This window comes from Dermacentor variabilis, chromosome 10, assembly GCF_050947875.1.
Source record: "Dermacentor variabilis isolate Ectoservices chromosome 10, ASM5094787v1, whole genome shotgun sequence".
In the NCBI taxonomy this organism is placed as follows: domain Eukaryota; kingdom Metazoa; phylum Arthropoda; class Arachnida; order Ixodida; family Ixodidae; genus Dermacentor; species Dermacentor variabilis.
Window position 1 is genome coordinate 118,955,916 of NC_134577.1, and position 17,779 is coordinate 118,973,694.

The 17,779-nt window shown below is 45.1% G+C and overlaps 1 protein-coding gene across 2 annotated transcripts in view; it reads right to left on the reverse strand.

Annotated features, from left to right (window-relative positions):
• The window catches only part of LOC142560922 (uncharacterized), a 384,720-nt gene that overhangs the window by 69,528 nt on the left and 297,413 nt on the right, over positions 1-17,779 (reverse strand). For both annotated transcript variants that reach the window (XM_075673344.1, XM_075673343.1), the window contains exon 23: positions 1,826-1,921. In XM_075673344.1, coding sequence (XP_075529459.1) covers positions 1,826-1,921 — 96 coding nt within the window. The remainder of the gene's footprint in view (positions 1-1,825; positions 1,922-17,779) is intronic.

Sequence of the window (17,779 nt, forward strand, 5' to 3'; positions counted from 1 at the left end):
TACTTTTTTGATAAAAATAGGCTTCTGGTGTAAGCCGCTTTGAAGAGGCGTTACTGCTCCTGCCCAGAATGGTTGTCTCCGAGCAAGCAAGCTTCACAACCAAATGCAGTAACGTGGGCTACTAATGTGCACCGTTGCCCTTTTTCTTGCTTACTTTTTTGAGCATGTTACTGTAAGCTGTCATTTAGGCAACATTTGGCTTGGCCTATATAGTACATTTCAGTGCCAGGCATGGACATGGCATAAGCCACTCCTCCAGAACAAAGCTTCTCATGCCTTGTGCGACATCCTCATCTACAGTCACAGAAAATGTGCAGGCACAGCTTCGAAAGCTTAGTTGGAGGCATAAAAAAACAAGAGGCACACCATGACAGTCAGCAAGGTTACCATGTTTGCACCAGGTGGCACTATATCTGATCTCAACTTTGGACATTCATATTCCACGCTTCACTTGCAGAAGTGTCTATGCCACGGCATTCATGACCAGACAAAGGGAAGCCCAGCGAAGACCTCAAAAATAATAAGTTCAAGCAGTGTTGGTCGACCTCACAACCTTTCTGCCAATAAAATTATCTTCTCTCTCATGCACTGTTAGTGCATGACACTAACGTAGCCGACCACAGCAGCAAGCAAATACCACGGCACGCAACACCTTGTCATCAGCTATGGAAAACTGCAAAATTGTAGGACAATCCCTGTGTTGCGGCAGAGTGCCAGGGAGTACTTAAAGATGCACAAATAGTATAATGGATTGCCAAAATATGGAGACGAAGCCAGTTATGAAACTATACCAAAGAACAACAAATAAAATCATGAGTAAAAAATAATTTGACAATCTAAAATGCAGTATACCCGATTCTATAATAATAATAATAAAAAGAAAACAATGTAGCATTCCTCCAATTTCGGCAACCAGACAAAGACGAAGCCTGCTAAGTTTGCCTTGTCAAAATGGAAATCTAAGTACACATAATGTGCATCATCGTCACTCTCTGATGGGTCTATGAGCCACACATGTCCTGCTCCATGTGGTCCACTTTGTGCCATATTCTGAATTTCTCGAATGACTCCCCAACCATCACGAAAGGAGTGGCAGCCTACACCTGGGCTAATCACTTACCAGTACTTTGTTCGACGCAAGACACCACCATATCAAAAATATGCGACATGGCTCGGTTGTAGCTTAGCACGTAAAATAACCTTTTTCCACAAGCTTTCGTAATGAAACAGTGCAACATTGTTGCCAACATATGCAAAAACTTCTGACACCACCTCGTGATGACAACAGCGTTGACGTTGATAAGAAGGGCTATTGCTGATGTCGCAGACACAATTTTAGTTTAAAATGTAATTGTAATATGTCGGCAATTATTTTCAGACCGATTTTCTCTGAAAAAAAAAAAAAAAAGAAAGAATGCATTAGAAAAGGGTAAACACGATCAATCATTCATTGTGAGTTGCAATTTTCACCTGCAACCAAAGGCAAGCTGAAATTTGGCATTTTACGCGAGAGATGTTTATCCACTGCAACTGCCACCAAGGCAGAACCTGCAGCACTTGTGCTCACAACTGGCATCACTCATGGGGTAAAACACATGTGCACTGACTAGTCAAGCTTGAATCACTGCAATGATAAGAGCCAATTTTAGCATTGAAATAATGAAAGTCCTGGCGCATCAAAATGTATGGGCATTAGCTGGAACAATCAGTATAGATCAACTTAATTAAAAAAATCTAATTAACCGGAGTCAACTTAAAGGAAGTTTACTGTAATCCAACTGAATCCTCACACTGAGGCTCACGAAACAAACAGTGGCCTTCTCACCTTGGTTGCACTTATGAGAGTCTTGTTCTGGTCAGCAGGTTCATCAAAGCTCGCTGATATCACCTTTGTATCCCGAAGTGGCGGACGACATTGCGGCTGTTCGTGGGAGTAACGAAAATCAAAATGTTAGTTAGTTAATTTGAGTTTATTGACGCGAAAGCGACTAAGGCCATGCTGCGCCAGATAGAGGACAGTACAAAATTCAATGTTAAGGCAGCAAAAGATGCGTTACATTAAAGTCGATGTAAATAACCAGTTTCATCCAAAAACTCGAACAAGTCAGTGAATGGCACTAACGGCTCAGATCTCAATATTAAGGCAGGGTGTAAAGTTATATGCAAGTAATACAAATTCTTTAAATGTGTCCACTTTTGCGTTTCAGTATGTGGACATGACATAATAATGTGGTTTACTGTAAGTGATTCATGGCATTTCTCGCAAGTTGGTGGGTTTCCTTTTCGCAGTAGAAAATTGTGTGTTAGATGTGTGTGTACAATCCGAGGTCAACATAAGATCACCTACCCGATCACGCTGCCCGATTTCCACTTGCCAAGCAGGGGTTTCGTCACATGTACCATGTTATTTATGTATGAGTTCCATTCTTGTTGCCATTTTGATGCTAGGGCTTTACGAATCACTCGGCTACTATCTTTGTATGGAAGTGTTATGTGAGTTATGCTTTTGTGTGCTGCCATCGATGCGCATCTATCCGCTGCTTCATTCCCTGCTATCCCGACTAGGCTTGGCACCCAGCAGAATCGTATGGTTCTTCCATATTTGTTATTAATGACCATGCTTAAGACGTTGCCAAGCTGAGGTTCACATGTGGAGTTTAAGTTTGGAGCTCTGAGTGCACTTAACGAGTCACTATAAATGATAGCATTCTTCTGCTTGTCGGTGATAACTTTTTTTTACTGCCATCTATACTGCATAAACATCGGCGGCAGACTGAATAAAAATTATTTATCTGAATGTTATTTTCTCAATTTTTCATTACGATTCCGACACCCACGTATTCTTGTGTTTTAGAGCTGTCAGTGTAAAATTCCGTGTAATTTTTATATTTTTCTTCAATAGCTCGAAACTCTAGTATTATGTGTTCTTGTGGAATGTCTTTTTTCTTTAGATGTGTTAGTGTCCAGTCACATAGCTGTGAAAAATTGTACCATGGGGGCAATCTTGGTGGCCTCTCAGCAATCTGCAGGATCTCATGAGGAATGTACTAAGTCTGACAGTATTCCTTGTGCCGTAAGTGGCCGAATCGAGTTGTTTATTTGTGTAGTGTACCTGTGATTTGCACTGTGTTACGACGTTGTAGCATACATATTGTGGTGGTGACCGAATTCTCAGTACATAGGAAAGCGTATGTAATGCTATGTGGTGCTGTAAAGAAGGCTCATTGCAGTCAACGTATAAACTTTAAACAGGCGATGCTCTGTAGGCACGGCTCACAAGTCGTAGGGCGAGATTATGAATCAGATTACGTTATTTAATGTAAGATTACCTACCTAGCTGCACTATAAACTATACTGCCGTAGTCCAGAATGCTACGCACGAGGGACCAGTATATACGTAGTAGGCATGTTCAGTTAGATTCCCAGTGCTCGTGCAATGGTACTTTAATATTTAATGCTTTATTTGCCTTGATTTTTGTTTTGTTATAGTGAACCAAGAAGTTCAGTTTTTGTCAGAAGTTACGCCTAAAAATTTATAATCTTTGACAAGCAGCACTGTATCCTACAATGTCAGAATTGGATCGCAGTGCAACCCTCACTTCTGGGAGAACAGAACTGTAACAGTTTTGTGTATTGAAAAACGGAAACCATTTTTGTCAGCACACTGTGTCAGATTATTTACCATTATTTGTAGTTGTCATTCGCAGGTAGGTAGATTTGAGGCGCGGCAAGCCACTTGCAAATCGTCAACATATATTGAGTGCATAACAGAGGATGGGATAATTTTATTATTAGAGTTCATTTTAAATATGAAGAGTGTAGTGCTCAGAATGCAACATTGTGGAACACCATTTTTTTATGTAAATGTGTGTGAAAGTATTGTGCCAAGACATACTTGAAAAGTTCTATTTTACATAAAATCAGATAGACAGTTTAGCATTCTGCCACCAATTCTCAGGTCAGTTAGGTCTCTCAAAATTCCATATTGCCGAGTGGTACCATATGGCTTTTCTCAATCTAAGAAAACCGCGAGACAGTGTTTGTGTAGAAACGCGTCACATATTTCATGTTTTAGTCACACGAGATGGTCAGTGGTGGAGCAGCCCTTTTCGTATCCGCACTGGTGCATGTTCATTAGGCTTCTTGATTCAAGGATGAATGTAAGTCTTATGTTTATGATCCTCTCATAGTGTTTTGCTAGACAACTTGTCAGTGCAATAGGTCTGTAGCTGCTTGGGGATGTCGCGGGTTTACCAGATTTTAGAAAAGGCACTACTACTGCATTTTCCCAATCTGTAGGCATTACCCCGGACTCCCATATCTTGTTAAAAAATTTAAGAACTGTAGACAGGTGCGCCAGCATTGTGTAGTGGACACGGTCAAGACCTGTTGCCATTTTTTTACCGGTAGAAAGAACTCCATTCAATTTCTGTATTGAGAGGAGGCTATTATACAGTTCATTTGAAGCCCCAGTGATGGGCAGTCTCTGTTTCTCCACCGACTATTTATATTGTTACGGGGATGTTGGGAGTATAGACTGAACATACTTACAGTATATATATACAAGCAAAGTCAATGTGGTCAAGATGGCTGACCAGCAACAACACTCAGCAGCCAGCATCTCGCAATCTTCTTCCTCTCTCTCTTCTGTCATCCTTCTGTAACAGGACCCCTGAGTGGTGAAGCGCCCTCTCGGCGCATGGCAGGCAAAGAACTGCGAGCGAAGCATGGCTTCAGCCGCGAAACGTGCATGACGTCAACAGGTGGCGGACTTGAGGATGGATGAAACTGTAACGGTGCGATCTCGTAATTGACGTCGTTAACTTGACGTAGGACTTCATAAAGCCCTGTGTAGCAAGAGGGGAGCTTCTGGGAGAGGCCGACCCGAGGACATGGTGACCAAAGCAGCACCCAAGCACCTGGGGCGAACTGAAAATCGTGATGGCACCGATCGTAACGCTCTTTTTGCAGATGCTGCGACACTAATAAGCGAGATCGGGCGACTTGATGTGCCATGTGAGTGGGATCGATGACTTCACGAGTGTACTCAGTGGCAACGCGGGGCACAGAAGGTAGGATGGTGTCAAAGGGCAAAGTGGGGTTGCGACCATACAAAAGATAAAAGGGTAAATATCCTGCGGTGTCATGTCGGGACGAGTTATACGTGAATGTCACGTAGGCCAGGGTGGCGTCCCAGTCGCGGTGATTGTTGGAAATGTACATCGACAGCATCTTTGTGAGTGTTCAGTTGAGACGTTCCGTAAGACCGTTCGTTTGTGGGTGGTAGGCGGTGGACAGCTTGTGCCCAGTGGCACAAGAGCGGAGGAGGTCGTCCACAACTCGAGACAAGAACGAGCGGCCGCGGTCTGTAAGTAACTGTTGAGGTCACCGTGCTGGAGAATGACGTCGTGAAGGAGAAAATCGACGATGTCAGTTGCGCAACTAGTCGGCAACGCCTTTGTTATCGCGTAGCGTGTCGCGTAATCAGTAGCGACAGCGATCCACTTATTTCCTTTAGTCGTCGTCAGAAAAGGGCCAAGCAGGTCAAGACCTACGTGAAAGAATGGTTCAGAGGAAACTTCAATGGCATGGACTCGGCCGACAGGTGGTAGGAGAGGTTTCTTCCAGCGCTGGCACAATTCGCAAGTTGCGACATAACGACGCACAGAGTGGTAGAGACCCGGCCAGAACTGGCATCGTACACGGTCGTATGTATGCAAAACTCCAAGGTGTCCTGCTGTCGGTGCATCGTGAAGTTGTTTGAGAATGACGGATCGCAGATGACGAGGAAGGACAAGGGGCAACTCAGAGGGACGTCAGGGTTGATATTGCGGTGGTAGAGGATGCAGTCATGCAGCACAAACATGTGGCATGTGCCATCGGTGCTGCCAGATTGCGCTTCGACGATGATGGACTGTAAGGATGCGTCGCGTTGTTGTTCAGCGCGCATGTCGGTCATGTCAGTCAAAGCCATCATGCAGGTCACCGGATCATGTGCAACAGGATTGGGAGAATCCACGGGGTGATGCGAGAGGCAGTCAGAGTCCTTGTGCAGGTGTCCAGACTTATAGTAGACAACAAATGAAAATTCTTGGAGCCGCAATGCCCAGCGACCAAGCCGTTTTGTGGGGTCTCGGAGGGAAGACAGCCAGCAGAGGGCGTGGTGGTCTGTAACAACTGAAAACGTGCAGCCATACAAATATGGCCGGAACTTGGTGACAGCCCAAACTAAAGCCAAGCGTTCCCGCTCGGTGATGGAGTAATTTCTTTTAGCAGGTGACAGCAGGCAGCTGGCATAAGCTATCACGTACTCGGTACCATTCTGCTGTTGGGCGAGAACAGCGCCGATGCCGTGGCCGCTTGCGTCAGTGTGGACTTCAGTCGGTGAAAATGGATCAAAGTGGACAAGTACGGGAGGGGTGGTAAGAAACTCGATGAAAGTGGCGAATGCGTGAGCTTGCTCAGTGCCCCATGAGAATGGCAAAAGTAAGAATACAGGCCGACGAAGCAGCGCAAGTCAGAAGCAGAACCTGGCACAGGGAAACTGCGTACGGCGCGAACTTTTTCTGGATCTGGTTGGACACCGGATGCATCAACGAGGTGTCACGGTAGTCTGATGGCGCTCGAATTGACACTTCGTGGAGTTCAGCTGGAGGCTGGCTTTTCGGAAGACCGCAAAAATGGCAGCGAGTCGGGTAAGGTGGCTGCCAAACGTGGGAGAAAAAACAATAACGTCGTCAAGGTAACAGAGACAGGTGGCCCATTTGTCGCCTTGCAGAAGAGAGTCCATCATACGTTCAAACGCAGGAGCATTGCATGGGCCAAAGAGCATGACTATGAACTGATATAAGCCATCTGGCATGATGAAGGCCGTGTTCTTGTGGTCCATTTCATCAACTGAAATCTACCAGTAGCCGGATCGAAGATGGATGGACGAGAAGTATTTAGCTCTGTGCAAGCAGTCCAAGGCGTCATCGATGCATGGTGGTGGGTGGACGTCTTTTCGAGTGATCTTGTTTAAATGGCGATAATCGATGCAAAAACGCCTGGTACCATCTTTTTTTTTTTTCACAAGGACAACAGGCGAAGCCCAAGGGCTGGCTGATGGTTCGATGACTCCTTTGCAGAGCATTTTGTCCACTTCTGATTGGATGACTCGACGTTCAGCATGCGATACACAATAGGGATGACGGCTAATAGGATTCGTATCTCCAGTGTTGATACGGTTGTGCACAACAGATGTTTGTCATAAAGCCCTATCGCCGAAATCAAAGACGTCATGGTACGATTCGAGAAGGACGCATATCTCCGTGGCCTGTGCAGAGGTGAGGTCAGGTGCAATCATCTTCGCCAAGTCATCCGTTAGGGAACCAGAGCTGTGAGCTGCAATTGGTGCTAAGAAACCACTCTCGGCATTCAGACTTTCAATGTCAAATTCGGAAGTATTAGAAATGCTGGCCAAGAACATGCAGACTGGAAGCACTTGAGGGCACAGGCTGGAATTGAGAAGCGGAAGAATGAGGTTATTGGTCACAGTCACCAGCATATGCGGAAAAGCCACGTTCCGGTTCAAAAGCACGTCGATGATGGGGTGAAGGACATATTCACCATTGGGAATCTGTGGCTGTGCAGTCAAAGCGACGTAAGTGACTGCCTCAGGTGACAGACGTACATCTTACAGCAAACACAAGTGCGGTGGAGTGGTGCTCGGAGCATCGGTGACTTGAGGCAGTTCCAACTGAAGAACGCCGGTTGCGCAGTCGATGAGAGCAGAATGATGGGATAAAAAGTCTAATCCAAGGATAGTGTCGTGAGGGCAGTTGTCGATCACAGCAAAGAGAACAGAAGTAAAGTGGCCGGCTATACTTATGCGAGCAGTACATATTCCAAGTACAACCAGCACGCCGCCGTCGGTCAAACGAAGCACTTGGGCAGCTGCTGGGGTGAGGACCTTCTTTAAACATCTACGTAGGCTAGCACACACCACAGACACGTGGGCTCCAGTGTCGACGAGTGCTTGGACAGGTAAGCCATCTATTTTAACGTCAATTACACTTCTCTTTGTGGGCACAGACAGAGGATTTACTGCAGTAGTAGGCAATGCAGCACTACCTACGAGGGCTGCACTTCCTAGTTTTCCGAAAGGGTGTGGCTAAAAGCCACAGGAGACGAAAGGCGACGTGACTGTGGCGTACGGGAAAATGGGTGGCCAAGTTGCGGTGAATGAGACTGGTGTCTGCGCGGCGATGGTGAGCAACTGTACCACGTGTCTCTAGCAGAGTTGTCGGCGCTGTTAGACTCTGTGGTGGGTGCAACATTGTGGGCATTTCCATTAAAACTGGTCAGGTTGGTCGGCGTGCGAGGTGTTGAGGGCCACGTGTTGCGACAGTATCTGGTGACATGACCAATGCTGTGACAGGTGAAACATGTCGGCTGGTTGTCTGCGGTGCTCCACTCAGCCGGGTTACGATAACGCAGAGAGAAGCGTCGGGGTGTAGTGAAAATAGTAGAAGGGCATTCGTTGGCTCTGGGGTTGGTGACAGCACAGAGAGAATGTAGGCCAAGGTTTTCAAGTTCCTGTCGAACGATGGCTTGCACGAGGGGAACTGAAATAGGAGTAGCATCAGGGCTAGGCGAACAGAAAGCTGCGGGTGCCATCGCATCCAGTTCACGTCGAATGATTCGCACCACGTCCTCTGATGGTGACGCATGCTGCTGTACGGGCTGATCTTCACACGTCGACGTTGCGGCAGTATTGGGAAGTCTGGTGTATGGGTGCATCGGCTTCTGGCCTGCTCGAATTGTCGGCACTCTTTGATGATAGCATCAACTGCAAAGCAGCTTTTGCGCATGAGCAGATTAAAGGCATCATCAGCAATTCCCTTGAGCACATGCCCTACCTTCTCAGCTTCGGTCACGTCATGATCGGCTTTACGACAAAGCGCCAGCACGTCCTGGATATACGAAACATAGGACTCTGTGGGGGATTGGGCACGAGAGGCCAGTTGCTGCTTTGCAGCAATTTTACGGCCGGCTGGTTTGCTGAACAACTCTGTTAACTTCTCTTTGCATTGGTCCCAGTTGGTCAGCTCTTCTTCATAGTTTACGAACTACACCTTTGTCGTGCCTCTTAGGTAGAACAACAGGTTAGCTAGTATGAGCGTAGGGCACGGAGCAAGAAATATTTAGGAGTGGAAACTCCGCTGTTAGCAGCGACCAGAAAAGGTCACAAGCACGCGGAGCCGTTATCGTGCTGGCGGCGCCTGGCAGCCTGGAAAGAAATTACCGCCGTTTAGAGCGCGCCGGAGTGGCAGGAGCCGCCTGCTCGGGCGCTGCATTTTTTTTTTTCGCTGCGGCTTCTACGACGCGCCGCATGGCGCCACCACTGTATATGGCCCCGCTGGCACATACAACAATTGTGACTTTATCTGGTCACCCGCGCTCGCTCGCGCTGACGGGAGTTTCACCTCCTATATGTCTTACTCCGTGGCGTAGGGTCCCATCTGTTGATTCCACTCACAAGCTCGTACACAGCCACCCACTCTTCAACGTCGGCGCCATCAGTCCCGCAGAAAGTTTCGGGATCCTTGGATTGCCCAACCACAACCAAAGGGGACAGCGTTGTAGCGGGTGATGGTGATGTTGGAGGCGGCAACCACGTTGATCCCAAGTGCTCACCGTCATTCATGGTGAGGACGGTGATGCGACGTCCACTGCGGAACTCCGTTTCCAGCCGTGGTTTCTCGCCATTTCCCGCCAAATTTCCGGAGTCCCCCACTATGGCGTGCCTCATAATCAGAAAGTGGTTTTGGCACGCAAAATCCCATAATTTAATTTTTAAGAATAATATCTTCAACGAGTTGCCCTCTTTGGTCAGTTTTGACACTGCCTCAAAGAGTACAATGAGCATTTAAAATCTACTAAAACAAATAGCTCCGGCAACTGATCTGTTACATTTTATAAGTGTTTAGTAGTAAAATGGGTGTGGGTTGGAATATACAGTGAACAAATGGCAATGGTTTTGCGAGACAGAATGGTGACGGGTACAGCCTAGAAACATGTATTCAATTGAACATTTCAGGTAGAAGTGCCATCCTGCATGACTATAGTAACGCCTCCTGACAAGCGGCTAGAGTATCACGGTCCCTTCGGAGAACGGTGCAACCTTTGAGAATTTGACTATTTTTTGTACCAAGATTCATTTCTTGAAGACACACTGCAACTGGTGAAAAAGTGTTGATGATGTCTTTGATGTCTCCTACATTGTCACCTATTTTACACGCGGCTCAGAACCATTGTATGGCAGCCAGTCTTGCCACTTTGAGGATTTGCCCTTTTGGACGAAAGTCTCTGCCAATGTACCCTCTTCTCATCCGATGCCTCAGCCTTGGGCACTGCTTCATTATCAGTTCCGTCTCATTCAGAAAGACTTCCCGGATACCCGAGGCAGGCAGCCGAGACCATGAGCTGTTTGGTGTACCTCCCTCCATATGCAACTAGTGAATTCCCGATAAGCGCTGAAAGTTTTCTTTTTCTCATCTTTTTTTCCCCACACTACTTTTAAGTGCTGTTCAATTTCGCCGAAAATATATCGTGTATCTAGCCATGTTTCTGGTCGCATGCATACGGGAGACTCCAAAACCACAATGCAAGAACCATTGAGAAATACTATGCTGTATCACCTGCTGCGATCGACAAAACCTGTATACCGTGGATAATTCAAGCATGTTTTCAGGCACGTAGGATTGTCTGGGCTGGAATTCTCTGACATAAGGCAGCCTGACAGCTTGGAGGATTATCTGGATGCTCGGTTGACACAGTCAGAAGTCTGAATCCTCGCATATTTTTTTTAAGGTGGGAAATTTTGAATTCACCTCCCCCAGTACACTACATCTACAGGCTTGGAGTGGCACCTGACAACGACAAAAATTAGGAAGACCCACTAAGCTTCAACAAGACACTCCTTCCGCAGAACAGGAATTGGCTTCCCTGGTGCAGTATTTGGCCACTCCCTCCCAAATAGCTCACTCAATTACCCAATTGCCCACAGTCACCAGCAGCTGTGGAGCACCTGGCCAAGGCGGCGGTCAGACCTGACACGCAGCAGAGGGTGCTAAGAATCTCTGGACCCGGACAGGCCGCCAATGGAAACTGACTTTTGCAACATTTAACACCCAAACCCTCTCTAGTGAAGCTAGCCTAGCAGGACTAGCCTAGCAGGACTGTTTCAGCAACTATCAGGCATTGTTTTGGATATCATTGGCCTTAGTGAGGTTAGAAGAACTGGTGAGGCTTATACATTGCTGAACAACGAGCATGTCCTCTGCTATAGAGAACTACCAGATATGAAGCAGTTCGGAGTAGGATTCCTAATCCATAAGGACATAACAGGCGACATTGACGAATTCTACAGCATTAATGAGAGGGTAGCAGTAGTCATAATAAAGCTAAATAGGAGGTATAGAATGAAGGTAATACAAACCTACGCTCCAACCTCCAATCATGATTAAGAAATAGAACAGTTTTATGAAGATGTTGAATTAGCGATGCGAAAAGTGCAAACTCGGTATACTGTAGTCATGGGCAACTTCAATGCAAAAGAGGGGAGAAAGCCAGCTGGTGAACAAGCAATTGGCAACTAAGGCGTGTATTCTAGGAACACACGAGGAGAGATGTTGGTAGAATTTGTGGAACGGAATAAGCTGCGAATAATGAACACCTTCTTCAAGAGGAGGAGGAGGAGGAGGAGGAGATTTTAATGAGGAGAAAGGAGGAGACGTCGGCCTGGAGAGCGTGTCTCTAGCCTGCTACTCCTCACTAGGGAAAGGGGAAGTGGGAAATACAGGGAAAGGTAGGTGGCGGGTGATTATGTTGTGGTACAATGAGATACTATATACATGTCCAATATGCGGGTGCGCACTGAAGACGCAATACACCTAAGAGTAACCTTGTCCATACAAAAAGTAATCTTGTCACAAAAAGTTATTGCGCAAACACATTTCGCACTGACTGCACATCTCACAGCTTCTAGAGGCGATCGTCTAAACCAGTCTCACTTAAAAAGTTCAAAAGCGATTTTATAGCACGTTGGGCACAATCAAAACTCCTCCACGCACCCAAAAGCTTTTCTTCTGAAAAGGGGCGGCAGCCAAGCAGTCAACAGTAGATTTCAGTGTTCTTCATTCGGCCGCATATTGAGGGCACACGCAAAGTATGTGAGCTATTGTCTCGAGAGTGTGACAGACGCTACATTCAGGGTCCCGTGCTTGTCCAACCTTGTGAAGGTATCGATGGGTGTATGCCACACCCAGCCGTAATCGACGAATGAGTGTTTCCTGGCTTCTCCGCAACCGAAGTGGAAGCCGGAATTGTAATCCAGTGTCAAGTCTATTGAGGCGCTCTTGTCGATGTTTGGGGTTGTCCCAATGTCGTGCTGTAGAAGTTTGAATGGAGGTATCGAGCAAGGCGTTAATGTCATACCAGGAAAAATGAATTTTATAATGGTCCGTCGGTGTGCACCTTTTTTTCTTCCGCGTCAGCCTGTTCATTTCCAGCTATTCCGCAATGGCCAGGAATCTACTGCAGCATGATGGTATGCCCGGAATGAGACGCCTCAGCAAGCAGAGACATGATGTCATAAACCAGAGCACTGTATGCGGTTCTGTCATTCATATAATTGCTGATGAGTTGCAGTGCTGGTTTTGAGTCACAGAACACCGTCCACTTCTTGAGACTCTGTTGCAGTATGCAGCGAACTGCAGTGGATTCCTCCATTGCGGAATAGCTGGAAATGAACAGGCTGACGCGGAAGCAAAAAAGGCGCACACTGACGGAACCATTATAAAAATTTATTTTTCCTGGTATGACATTAACGCCTTGCTCCATACCTCCATTAAAACTTCTACGGCGCGACATTGGGACAACCCTGAACATCGACAAGAGCGGCTCCATAGACTTGACGCTGGATTACAATTCCGGCTTCCACTTCGGTTGCGGAGAAGCCAGAAGCGTTGGAACAAACAGACCTGGAAAAGCCCTAATGGTGAAACAAGAAATGAAATTGATTTCATACTTTCTGCCAATCCCAGCATAGTGCAGGATGTAGAAGTATTATGTAGGTTAAAGTGCAGTGATCATAGGTTAGTGAGGGCTAGGATTAACCTCAACTTGAAGGGAGAAAGGGTAAAATTGGTCAAGAAGAAACAGGCCAACCTAGATGCAGTAAGGGTGAAAGCAGACCAACTCAGGTTTGCACTTTCAAACAAATTTGCAGCCTTAGAACAGAGAGATGAAGATGACATAGAGGCGACGAATCAAACCATAACTAGGCTCGCTTCAGAAGCAGCAGTTGAAGTGGGAGGCAAGGACCCAAGGCAACCAGTAGATAAGCTCTCCCAAGTAACAAAGGACCCAATAAAGAAACGACAAAGTATGAAAGTGTCCAACTCAAAAGGTCAGACAGAATTTGCGGAATTATCAAAACTAATCAACAAGGAAAAAATAAGGGATATTCAAAATTATGATGTGAGATAGACTGAAGAAGCCGTAAAAAATGGACGCAGCCTAAAAACAGTGAGAAGGAAACTGGGCATCGGAAGAATTAAGATGTACACACTGAAAGATAGACATGGTAATATCATCAGCAATCTCGAAGATATAGTAAAAGCAGTGAAAGAATTCTATACTGACCTGTACAGTACCCAAAGCCGCCACGATACCTCCATTTAAAGTAGTAATGGACAGATTAGAGAGGCTCCTTCTATAACTAACGATGAGGTCAGAAGGGCCTTGCAAGACATGAAACGGGGAAAAGCAGCAGGAGAAGATGGACTACCAGTCGATTTAATCAAAGATGGTGGTGACATAATGCGTGAAAAACTAGCGGCCCTTTATACGAACTGCCTATCGACTTCAGGGGTCCCAGAGAACTGGAAGAATGGCAACATTATACTAATTTATTTATTTATTATTTATTTAACAATACTGTTGGCCGAAGGCCATTACAGGGTGGTTGCAACACAAACGAAACAATATAGCAGAGTTGCCGCAAAGCAAGCAGCAGCAAAAACAAATTACAACAGGGTGGTATTAAATGTACCACAGCCGCTGGATTGATCATGTGCGTTACAACGAGGAACATAAGTACGACAAAGTACCATTATTAAAGTAGCAGCTATGTACTTCTAGCCGAAGTAAAGAATTTTGTTAGTGTAGTTTCAAATTTATTTAGAGTGTCTACTGTTAGTAATTCAGGTGGTAGCGCGTTCCATTCCTCTATTGTTCTGGGGAAAAACGAGTACTTATGTGCATCTATTCGTACTGAAATGGGCTGAATTTGCTCTAGGTTGCTGCTTCATACTATTCGAGACAGATGCCGTTTAGTGTACTGCTGTGTATTAAGGTTAAACCAGTTATGGCGAATCAGATAAAGAAATTTTAGTCTAGCTATCCTTTTGTGCTCTGAAAGTGGAGGTAGGTTGAGCTTCCTGAGCATTTCAGCTATGGAGTCGGTTGAACGATATTATGACAAGATGAATCTTGCTGCTCTTCTTTGAAGTTGTTCAATTCTATCTACCAGGTTTTTCTATCTACCAGGTCCACAAAAAGGGAGATGTTAAAGAATTGAAAAATTATAGGCCCATTAGCTTGCTTCCAATATTACACAAAATATTCACCAAGATAATCTCCAGTAGAATAAGAGCAACACCAGACTTCAGCCAATCAAGGGAACAGGCTGGTTTCAGGAAGGGATACTCTACAATGTATCACATCCATGTCGTCAATCAGGTAATCAAGAAATCTGCAGAATACAATCAGCCTCTCTATATGGCTTTCATAGATTACAAAAAGGCATTTGATTCAGTAGAGACACCAGCCGTCATAGAGGCATTACATAAGCAAGGGGTACAGGACGCTTACATAGATACCTTGGAAAGTATCTACAGAGATTCCACAGCTACCTTAATTCTCCACAAAACAAGTAGGACGCTACCTATAAAGAAAGGGGTCAGACAAGGAGACACAATCTCTCCAATGCTGCTCACTGCATGCTTGGAAGAAGTATTCAAGCTATTAAACTGGGAAAGCTTAGGAGTAAGCATCAACGGTGAATATCTCAGCAACTTTAGATTTGCAGATGACATTGTCCTGTTCAGCAACACCGGGGACGAATTACAACAAATGATTGAGGACGTTAACAGAAAAAGTGTAAGAGTGAAGATTAATATACATAAGACAAACGTCATGTTCAATAACCTGGCAAGGGAACAAGAATTCAGGATCGCCAATCAGCCTCTAGAGTCTTTGAGGGACTAGGTTTACTTCGGTCAATTACTCACAGGGGTCCCTGATCATGAGAAGGAAATTTACAGAAGAATGAAAATTGGTTGGAGTACATTCGGCAGACATTGTCGGATCCTGACTGGAAGCTTACCATTATCATTAAAAAGAAAGGTGCACAATAATGCATTCTACTGGTGCTGACATATGGGGCAGAAACTTGGAGACGGACAAAGAAGCTAGAAAACAATTTAAGGACCGCGCAAAGAGGGACGGAACGAAGAATGTTAGGCATAATAAGGGATGGCGCACCAATCACGAAATCTACGGCCGTTCTCGATTACAATGCAGCAAAAAAATGGCATGGACTATAGTGACCAAATGGCGTCATACTACAGCTGCCTTAGAAAAGGACTCAAGTGGTACAGAAAGGTAGCCATTGAGTTGCTTGTCGGAAGTGTAATCGGAAATGCATGGAACATTCGTGGCAGCGCTCTATGCCAATTATAAAATTTCAACAACTGGCTCATTCACTGGTTAGCCCTTGTCAAGACAACATCAAAGGAACTTGTTGGAGAAAGCGCACCAACATGCTTGAAAAAACTGGCGAGTCGGCAGTAACACTCGACAGCGCTGCACTACCTGTTATGTGGCCACCACTACCAGCAGCAGCCCAAATGACGTTAGGGTGAGAGCGAGAAAAGTGACCACTTTCTGTGCAGAACACCATGGCAAGCCATTCCCGTGTTTGTTGTGCATTAATTCTAAGCACAAGTAAGCTAAGAAGCAAGCTAGCTTCTGCTGTAATAGCAGTAGGATTTAAACTTGAAAACATGGTTAATGTTCCTACTAAATTTTGACTTTTATGTAACTAATAAATATATTCCTATCACAGCAACTGATTTCTTGTGTTTTCCGGTGGCAAGCAGCTTGTTAATTCGACATAGGTTCACGTGAAAAAGGCAGAAAATAGCTCTGCATCTTTCAAATAAATGTGCCAAACGCCAGCCGCAAAGGTAGCAGCGCCATCTCTTTGGAGCAAAAGAAAGAAGCATAGCTGCGTGTCCCACCGGTGCGTTACAACGCACCAGGGGGATGTACCGAATGGCTCACTGGAGGGTCACTCCACACGTAAAACGAGACCTAAAGAAGGTGTGCCGCAGTGAACATGTTAATCAACACAGCCTTAGCAAAGTTAATCTTCATTCCTTTTTTTTCCTCACTAATCTGCGAGTTCACATAAGTTCTTGTTTAGGATTGATTGACAGGATGGCGATTTCACAACAGAATATAACACACAGCTGTCAGTGAACAACTTCAATTTACCACAACCATCGATGTCATTGGCAATGTAGTCAACATTAATAAGAAACAGCAGCACTCCAAAGACTGAACCCTGCAGAACTCTGAATATTACTTGTAAATTGTCCTACCTGACGCCGTCTACATCAACAAACTGTGTGCAATTCTTTAAATATGCTTCAATCCAGCAAACAACTATCAGTTCACGAGGCTTGCATTGCGGCTTTTTGGCAACACATTTGGAATAGGTATTTCCATAGCGCGATTAAAAGACAGGACAAAAGAAGACGGACACATAGTGCTGTGCCTGTCCTTGTGCATCTTCTTTTATCCCGTCTTTTAAACGTGCTATGGGAACACCCATTCAAAACTGTCTGGCCGACCAACATCCCTCACTCTTTCAATCAGCAAATAGTGTGGAACTTGGTTGAAAGCTTTAGATAAATCTTAAAAGATAGCATAGGTTTGAAAACTATTGTCTATTGCAGAGTCAGTCACAAATAACAGTTAATAATTGCGTTTTCGTTGACGCCTTCCTAAGAAACCTGTGCTGATAGCGAACAAGTGGTTGCCTTCTAGAAAAGTCTATATGTGGATAGCTATAATATGCTGCAATAATTTGCAGCATGTGCTTATTAACAATATTGGCTTATAATTTCCAGCACACACACCAGTTTTAAATACTGGTACAACTCTAGCAGTCGGCCAATCATTGGGCAGCAAGCACTGATTAATAGAGGCATTAAACAGTACAATCAGATGCTCAGAGACTAGTTCAGAATACTGAAGAACAAAGCCATTCAGCGAATCATCTGCACCATATGATTTCTTTTCATTTAGGTTCAGTAGAAATGACAAAAATGCCTTCCCGGCTTATTTCGAGATCAGACATCACAGGGCGAAGTGGGCATCATATTTAATGTATGCACAAAACCAGGAGTAGGAAATGATTGGAAAAAGGTTGCACTGAACTCATTTGCAATAGCTGACAAGTTTCCATTTAAAATTCCAGATATTCGTATTGGAGGTGGTCTACGAATCGTTTCCCATCAGAAAGAAAGCGCCAGAACTTTTGTGGCAACTCCTTTGAAAACCGTATGAGTGATTCCACTAAAAAACCTGGCATGTACATGAGGCTATTTAGAAAGCAACTCATTTTTGAGAAAATGTATGTGAAAGTTGTTTTGATGCAAAAGCG